This window comes from Cibotium barometz, chromosome 37, assembly GCF_041138505.1.
Source record: "Cibotium barometz isolate CiBa-2024 chromosome 37, ASM4113850v1, whole genome shotgun sequence".
Lineage (NCBI taxonomy): Eukaryota > Viridiplantae > Streptophyta > Polypodiopsida > Cyatheales > Cibotiaceae > Cibotium > Cibotium barometz.
Window position 1 is genome coordinate 31830167 of NC_141082.1, and position 9011 is coordinate 31839177.

The 9011-nt window shown below is 43.7% G+C and overlaps 1 protein-coding gene across 2 annotated transcripts; it reads right to left on the bottom strand.

The window, feature by feature from the left end:
* Positions 1 to 749: 749 nt before the first annotated feature.
* LOC147617179 (uncharacterized) lies at positions 750 to 8417 on the bottom strand. 2 transcript variants are annotated; one of them, XR_015262395.1, is made up of 15 exons: positions 7110 to 8416; positions 6608 to 6710; positions 6133 to 6217; positions 5831 to 6015; positions 5623 to 5702; positions 4647 to 4715; positions 4383 to 4539; positions 4147 to 4295; positions 3862 to 4032; positions 3411 to 3728; positions 3219 to 3266; positions 2778 to 3057; positions 2563 to 2688; positions 1745 to 1842; positions 750 to 1656 (listed from the first exon to the last, which is right to left on the bottom strand). XR_015262395.1 is itself a non-coding variant. In XM_086776785.1 (15 exons), exons 1-15 carry the CDS (start codon positions 7273 to 7275, stop codon positions 985 to 987), a joined length of 2661 nt encoding a protein of 886 aa, XP_086632911.1. In that variant the 5' UTR covers positions 7276 to 8417; the 3' UTR covers positions 750 to 984. The 2 variants fall into 2 exon arrangements, 1 of the variants encoding a protein (XP_086632911.1); XM_086776785.1 differs by having other exon boundaries at positions 1745 to 1796; positions 7110 to 8417.
* Positions 8418 to 9011: the final 594 nt, after the last annotated feature.

The window sequence follows — 9011 nt, forward strand, 5'->3', positions numbered from 1 at the left end:
TGGCATAGGAATTATCCCCACTGGAGAAGAAATCCCTCTTGTTGGAGATGAGAGAGAGGGTATGACTCCAAGCTGTCCTTAAAGTTACAAACACCCTTCACCAATCCTAACCAAGACGTACTTGATTTTATAGAGTCAATTAAGTGGTTGTAACCCCACATTCCCAGACAGCACTCACCTCTCACGTGGTGGCCGTCGGGTATAGTCACCTTGCACAATTGGGTTTGCAAACCAAGAACACTATATTTTTTAATGCTAAATAAAACTGGCAGAAGCCCAAGCACGCCATTTCAAGACATCGGGGATCCCCTCTTTCCCATCCCCCTTCTCCTCCCCCCCCCCCCCCCCTCTCTCTCTCTCTCTCTCTCTCTCTCTCTCTCTCTCTCTCTCTCTCTCTCTGCACAGTATCCCCTTCCCCAGTAACCTTTCAAGAAACCCTTCACTCTTATCCAGGATTAGTGTGAAGTAAAAAAAGTTAGGTAGGCCTCTCATTTGAAGACTGACCCACCAATCCTTTCTTAATTCATGCTTGAAAGGTGACTGGGGAAAGGGAATACTGCACAGGCCAGAGAGTCTTTTGACATCATAAGCAAGCCAGTGCTCTATTCATAAACCACTATGTTGGGGTGTGTGTGTGTGAGAGAGAGAGAGAGAGAGAGAGAGAGAGAATCATGTGACCATACATACAGCTGGAAAAAAAAAAACACCACCAAAATCATGCCAAAAAAAGAAAGTAGTGAGAGGCACACTGATGCCATATAAATTCAAACAAAATTAGTGAACTCAACAATGTACAAAGCTCCAATTCTTACATGCAAGGACTGGTGTCAACAGGTTCAAAAGTTCAAAGAGCAGGAGAAGCTTTCTCCTGCTGATACCACGAAGGATGACACCACTCAACATTCCCACCAACATGACACTGGGTTGCAATTTGCAACCTAAGAGTGGTCAAGGACGACCTTTCCATGTCGATCCTGAGCACAATTATGATTGTCTTCTTTTCCCACTTCTTGTATTCACCTCACTGGGTGAAGTTGAATATGTAACCCTATGCTTGAAGTTGCACTCGTAAGTATCATCATCAGTGCCATCAGCCTCATCCTGGGTCTTACTTCTATTCATAACACGGCTCAGAGGCCTTAATCGATCTCCCTTGTAGCTCGACTTCCTCCCACTGCCCAGCTTAATTGAATCTTGTGGAGACATAACGTGTCTCAACGCATCCACCGAATCCATGTCAGCAGAATGCCTCTCTGCACCATGTCCAAGTATCCTCCTGCTTCTCAATCCAACACTAGTGTTCCCATCACCTTCACTGTCTTTGCTGTCCAAGTGCTTCTCTGACATCGCTCTCTTGGGCCTTTCCTTGGACTTTTCCGGGAAGCTTATTCGTGAGAAAACACTCCCCTTGGGCTTCTTCTCTGACCTCTCGCCTGCCTCGAGACCTTTCTGGACTTCTACATTCGTCCGTTCAAATCTTGTGTCAAGAATCAGTGTCTCCTCTTTCCTTTCATGTCGCATTCTCTTAACACCTTGAGGTGACAGAGAGTTGACAGCAGCCGTTTTGCTACGGGTATAGTATGTACTCCTTTCCATATGGTCATTTAACTCATCTGCTGGACTACTCGTGGAGCTATTGGTAAAATCTGAGCCCCTCTGTTCAACAAAAAACTGGGTCATTAGAAACACAGCTTCCAAAGTACACAAAGGATGTGGCTTCAGGCAAGCAAAAGTGTGACCTCACCTTCACTTTTGAAGAGCCTGGATCCCCACTTCTAGTATCCTTGGCTTCCTCCCTGTCATTGGCAGCTCAATACAATGAGATGACTTTAACAATTCCGGCTGCACCAAAGAAAAAAAGAGAAATGTGTGTAAATGGGTGCATGCGTGCACATGTGCAAGACACCTCTTAACTGGGACAGCGTTCATGGGCGCAGTGTAGGTGCGCGCAGGCAACACCCCTCTCAACTGGGACAAGGTCAACATCATAAAGCAATCTTTCACAGATATAGGTCTCTTTCTCAATTGGTGGTGATCATCACAGCAGCAGATGTTGCTGCCTTTGGGCATAAATTCAACATAGCCAAGCTGTGTTCCATTTTCGACCCCATACAGGGTCCACAAACTTCTCATTATTAGAACCAATAACAATAATCCAGGAAAGTCATTTGGCTCCTAATGGCTCCTTTTCTTTTAAAAAACATTAGCTCTCAATTTTGATGGGGAAGAGTGATGAAATTAGCATGACGACGCTTCAAAAAATCCAATGGATTTGGATTTTGAGAGAGAGAGAGAGAGAGAGAGAGAGATGGTGATGCTGATGCTGATGCTGATAGTAGTGTTGGTGATGATGATGATGATGATGGGAAGAAGGCAGATCAACCCACCATGTTCGTGATTGTGATGTTAATACTAGTGTTGGTGATGATGATGGGAAGAAAGCAGATCAACCCATAGCTACAAGGGGATTGTGATGGAATGATGATCGTGTTAGTGATGGTGAAGATGATGATAGGGAGAAAGCAGGGTGGGGGAGGGTGATATCTTGGGAGAAATGCATACCTGTTTTGAATTCTTTGCTCGAAATCGCGCTTCCTTCTCAGCTCAGCTTTCCTAGCTTCAAACTCTTCTCGACTCATAACGTTCGATCCTGAATTGAGGGCCCCCATATTATGGTCCATACCATCCCTACAAAGTCACCTCGAGAAGTTGGACCACTGCAGTAACAAGTACAGCTACTTTGGTAGTTCAGAAATGAGATTTTCTGATTTATTTACCTTTGAAAAGTTGGGATGGGTGGCATAAATGCAGGATGACCAACAGGCTCAGGTAGCATCATGCCTGCACCGTAATGCATCTCACAAGAGACAGGCCCAGGAACTCCGTACCCAAAGTAGGGGAATTGAGGATTCCCTATAGGCTGCCCAAAGCCATCTACTATGTACTGAGGCCCACCCCAATAATTACCATAAAGGGCAGGATTACCATGATAAGGCATCATACCACCATCAACAGGAGGTTCATATGCTGCAACACTCCTACGATAGACCTCCTTTTCTGCAAAATTTGGACCCGTTGTTAGGACAAAACTGCTGTTTTTACCAGATTGACGGCTTGTTCAGGATAGCTTCTAAAACCCTCTAGAAAGAATAGCCCCACACCACAGCATGCACCCTGACACCCATTGTTGGACAGGCATAACAAAAGACTTAGCTTACCTCCATTGAGGGGTTTCTGTCGCTTACTTTTGAGTTTCCTCTTCTTTGCTGCAAGAGATTAGAAAGAGACTAATCCTTAGGATTTTGAAAGTTTAAAAAGCAGAATTCCCAATCCTCCTTTACAGACCAAAGACAAACACACAGCCTCGATCTTTCTAGCATGAGCTTGTTTTCAACATTGGTAGCACCTACCAGCATCAACAAAGGTCTCTTGTTGCACCTCCTCTTCAACCTGAAAAGTGCTTTGAGAACCCAAAACCTCTCCTTGTGACCCAAGTTCTTGCCTACTATTTGACTCTGCCGTGTGCTCAAAAGGCTCAAGTCTCTTGTGGGTAAGGTTTCTATTCGGGGACTGTTGAGTTTGTTGTGAAGGTAACGTCTTGCCAATTGCTACCTCCTTGCCATTTAATCCATCAGGCAGTGGCAGCAGAGTTGCACTGCCATTCTTCTGTGAAGCTGAACCAGATGGTGAAGGTGCCATGGGTTTGGGCCGCTGTGCTGACTCCATATCTGAATGTCCAGAAAAACGTCAACTAAAAGGTGACCATAATTGCAACTCAGCCCATAGCTATTATACATGCATAATAGCACAAGCTGGTGGCAGTAATATGAGCATAACAGCAGCATGATACTGCATGCATACCTTGCGCTTGGTGCAAGCTTCCAGCATGCTCGGCACTGCTGGTGGCAGTTGTGGTTTCCAGTAACCTATTAATAGCATCCCTGAGAGTTTTATTTGGCAGTAAATCATCAGCCAAAACATTCGTTGCCCCACAGACACACTTAGCTTTAGAGAGTATTTGATCCCGAATACCTGAAACAGAAGAAACAGAACCCAAACTTAACAACTCAAACAAAGAAAGCAGCTCATATGTATGCACAAGAGCTATTGTGTAGGTTTGAAGCAAAGAGACTGCCTTTCACATACATTTGTCACAGTAACTTTTAAAACAGCATCTGCTCGTGAGGACTGCATCTTTCAAGACCCCACTACACAAGGGGCAGCGTAGCTCGGGTGGTATTTCAACTATAGTTCTATTTGAAGGCATACCCTCAATCTCCTTCTCAAATACCGCCCTGCACCAAGAGAGATGATTAGTGCATCCTGTCAACAACATTTGAATGCATTCCCAGGTTGGCAGAAAAGTTAAGCAGTAAACATACTCGTTGGGCCTCAGAATAGCTACTGTGCCACTTGGCAAGGCATAGGAACCATCAGGATTGGCAACAAGCATAGATTTGGGGATGCCCGTTGGTGGCCTCATTTTCTTCATATCAAATGCTGGATCACCATTTGTTGGGCAATGTTGAATAAAATGGCCTGGTGGAATAAACAATAAGGACAGCTTTAATTCAAAAAACATAATTAAAAAAAGGTCAATTAAACACTTACAAACTTGCCCCCATAGAACAGCAAATATTACAGACCTGGGACACCACATCGGTGACAAACATAACCCTGAGGAGGATTTTTCTTCTCGATTCCAATTCCACGGCCTGCAACACAAGAATTAAACATGTTCCTAAGAACAAAACCAGTCCTCACTCTTAAAGCATCCTGCTCGTGATCTTAGAATAATATTGACATATTGGCAGATACGGACTGATTCAACAGTTCAGCTATTCCCTATTTATCTCAGCAGGAGTTCTCCAGTAAACACACCACAGCAACCTTCGGTCTCAACATCTCATAATTGGCATTTCTCTAGAAGCAAGCAGCCTATCCATGCAATTGTTGCCTGGCTCTTGTATGAGCCATACATGATCCCCCTACTTCATAAATGATCACAAATCTTTGAGACCTATCATCCTCCTTCCTTCCTCTCCCCGTTTTTGTAAGTGCATAAGTGTGCATGTACTCTGAATTATTTAAGGGTGAGGCTAGAAAGAGCAAGTGCCCAGCCCAAACAACCGAGAGAGCTAAAGGTCCAGTTTACAAGTGGCCGAAAAGCATCATATTTGCTTTGATGATATAAAGGAATGTGTCAGATAAACTTTTGATTCGCTTTGCAGTTCCCTTGCCTCACGACCCTAATTAGTTTGTGTGAGAGAAAAAAGTTAGTGTTTTGAACTCTGGGATAGCAATATACAACAGAAAACAAGGACCTTATCAAAACCCTCCCACCAAGTACTCCATATCTAGCTATAGAAACTGTTCACATATAGAAGGTGGTATTAGAATAACATGTTGCTTTAATAATGTAGGCCCTTGAGGTAAGACAGATGCATCATATTGGACTCTAAAATTGCCTCACAGTTCTCTCGTGAATAATGGAGCAATAAGTCTTAATTTTTTCATCTTTTTATTTGATAAATTTATTTGAGAATTTCAAACAATTTATTTAAAGGTGAGATTAAAACAATATCAGCAGCCAGTACAAAATAGCGGCAGAAGGGAGCTTACCAAAACCCCTCCCACCAAGACCTCGACCTTGAGACCCTCTACCAAACCCCCTTCCAGCTGAGAGGTTTTCTTGTGTTTGCCTAACACAGCAGATCATAATACACGTAAGGTTATGGTCATGTCTAATCCACAGCAGGCACAAGGACACTCAGGCCACCTTTATATAAAAGACTACCAATTTTGCCACTAGAATGGAAAAGTCCTGTACCTCTGCCAATCAGATGCTGATGCATCTACAAAGGCCCTGATCTTGGTGTCTTCTTCTGACTTGTCAATCACAAATTGCTGCTGCTGCTGCTGCAGCTGCTGGGGGAGTTGCTGCTGGGGGGGGAGTTGCTCAGGCATAGTGTAGAGATCCACGCCAAATTCATCTGCCCAGTCAGACTCCTCGAGCTTTTCAAAGAAAAACAGGAAAGCTATGTTCAAGAGGCAACCTCAAAGGCTGAAACAGGAGAAAAACTGCTTAAATAACCAGCAAAATTAAACCAACTTTCAAATTCCATTGCTTACTTGTTTCGATTTGGGCACAAATGACGATTCAATCACATGCTGGACAGAGGAAGCCTGACCCCCAGTGCTTTCCTCTTTAACTTTCCTGCAATTTTTAAGCTTGCATTAACTTCAAGCCAAAGTCACCCCATTCAGCTGCATCTATATGCACAGCAGCTGTATAGAAGGACCCCATGCCCTGTAAATACCAACACACCCCAGCAAGAATCATTACGCACCCACTCTCTCATTACATAACTGACTCTATGCATGATTCTTGCCAGGGTAAGTTGTTATTCTCCGCGTCCTGCGGGAGGTCACACAGTATTCTCATCCACAAGCCGCACCAGAGTACTATGTCTAGAACTCCTTACAAACAACAAAAGTAACAGCTGATCTACACATCCAAAGAAGAACAATACACAAAGGTAGAAGAGTTGCTGCATGATGAAAGCATTCAACTCTTGCCATTATAACACAGAGTAAAAGACAGTACTCGTCTCTAACTTCAGCCACAATAGGCTTCTGCCGCTTCCCAGGAACTCGACGAACTAGGACAGAAGTGTTTTTGGGAATCGATTGGGCATCATCAGTGTATTCTGTAATTGCAAACATACACAAAACAATATCATAACCTGACCTCTGGCATATTGAACAACAGCCTAATCTCCAACTCTTGGAGGCACCTGCTACTATACAATGCCCAAGAGAAAACACTTGCTTTTTGTGTCCATTGCAGGGCCCAGCATCCCTTGTCTGGCCTGCACTACCACACTTTCTCTCATCTAAAAATCCACTTATATAACACTTGCTAGGATATTAAAATATACAAGATTATATGTATGATAATGCTAACCAACTACATGGCAAGGGAAAATCTGTGGAGCTTTTCCACACAGAAACCCTGTCATGGTGCCTACTGAAAAGCCTAAATCGGTCTGCTGAATTCTCAACAAAACATAGATAGATCTACTGTTTGCAAAAGCATAAGGGCGGACCTTCATTTGTCTGTGCATTCGAGATCAGGAGGTCAAAATCAGATCCTCTGCCCAAATTCTTCTTTTCAACAATTTTGTCTTTCAAATTTCCAACAGAAATGAAATGTCCATCAATGGATACCGAGTCGTAATCTTTTGCACTTTTAAACTTATAATACACAGCCATATTCTTCTCAAATATACAATTATGTACAACAAAGTAGCAGTAGGCCCTTGTCCAAATGGGACGGCAGCTACTGGAAATCTTTTTTTTGCTCTTTTTTTCAGAGAAAAAATATTGCTCAGGCTACAAAGTGAGAATTCCAAGAAGCTAGGACAGAAGTTTCTCCAAAGCTTTGGTTATGTGGGTGGATGTTAATGTAAGAGCTTTTGTTAACGAGACCAATATCTCCACTTGCTTAACATCAAAACGCTTCTGCAGGCTGATTCCGCCTCCAACACCAAATCTTCGATTCGCTCCCGCCTTCCCGAACCCCGTTCTGCACTTGCAAACCACCTTTGGAAACCCTGGCCTGAAACCGGTATCACAGATCACCCCAAGACCCTGGCCTGCACCGATATTAGCCTGGCTCAGGTATTGTTGATATCAAAAATCGCCTCTGAAAAGCCCTTTCCCGCGGCAGGTTGCCACAAATCACCAGATCACCTCTGAAACCCTTCCCTGCAGCAGGTCTTCTTGATGTCACAGATCAGCTCCGAAAACCCTAGCCTCCAGCAGAAAATCACAGATCGGTATGCCAGATCACCTCTGAAACTCTAACTGCGGCAGAACACCGAACACCACAAATTGCCTTCCACTTTAGAGGTCGAATGGACGATAAAACCCAAACTGCATCAGGAGTAAAGCTTTTTTTTTCGCTCTTCGACACAGACAAAAGCCTGCCTCTCAGCCTTCCTGCGTCCGAAGTGACGTCGCAGCGATGTGGCTAGGGCTTGCTGCTGTGAACGGCCCGGATCCTGCAAACTGAGAACGAACTACGGAATCACAAATCCGAGCTTCTTTTAAAGAGATCTGCGGGCCGGCTACTGCGAAAGCAAAGGAAGCTTTCACAAACCGAGGGAAAATCACAGACGAGAGCCTTGCCGCGCCACAGGGGGACCAGTTCTTGCTGCGAAGAAATCGCGAGAAATCACGTATGCTGAAGAAAAGCAAACAGAGAAAGAAGAGGGGGGAAAGCTTGGAGCTTCTTCCTGGCAATGGCGATGGCGGCGACCGCGGTCTTCTCCCCCTTCACACGCCGCGGCACCGCGCAAATGGGATCAGGGCAAACCGCGTTTGCCCTAGAGTGACGTTTGACGACGACAACGAAGCGTGACAGATTGAATCATTGAAATAAAAGATAAAATATATATCGTGTGAAAATTTATCTGCCTTGGCCTACAAACAAAGAAATATATATTTATATTTATATTTATATATAACTCTTTATTTGTATTTATATATATATATATATAACTCTTTATTTGTATTCGAATCGACGAGTCCCTGCCCCTTGTCCCTTCGGTCGGTTTTAGAAAAAACAAAAAAAACATCCACTCAAGGATTAACCTAAGGTTTGGCTCAATTTTCCTAAGATCATTTTGGTGCCCCGTTTTCCCTTTTGTCGTTAATTAACTAATGGCTCTACTTCTCGAAAAAATGTTTTCCCTTTTGTCGTTAATTAACTAAAGGCTCTACTTCTCTTAAAAAAAATAGTGCTTCTAAATGACTGCGTATTTAAGAGATTCGTTTCCATGGGCATTTTTAAAAATACACGATAAAAATTCCTATGGAAAGAAAAATTCCCATCCTCAATCTCCAAGTCTCTGAAAAAAAAAATCCATTCCGATCAATCACTCTCAAGGCATGCTTGGTGGCCTGCAAAGGATGGCAGAGACGGCAGCGTCCTTCTACGACTGGAC

Excerpts from the sequence above, each read along its gene's own strand:
- LOC147617179 (XM_086776785.1), bottom strand. The coding sequence starts at position 7,275 with ATGGCTGTGTATTATAAGTTTAAAAGTGCAAAAGATTACGACTCGGTA. Across the intron at positions 4,033-4,146 it reads TAAAAGTTACTGTGACAAAT|GTATTCGGGATCAAATACTC; the intron begins GTATGTGAAAGG and ends CTTCTGTTTCAG. Across the intron at positions 1,657-1,744 it reads CAGGCTCTTCAAAAGTGAAG|AGGGGCTCAGATTTTACCAA; the intron begins GTGAGGTCACAC and ends TTTGTTGAACAG.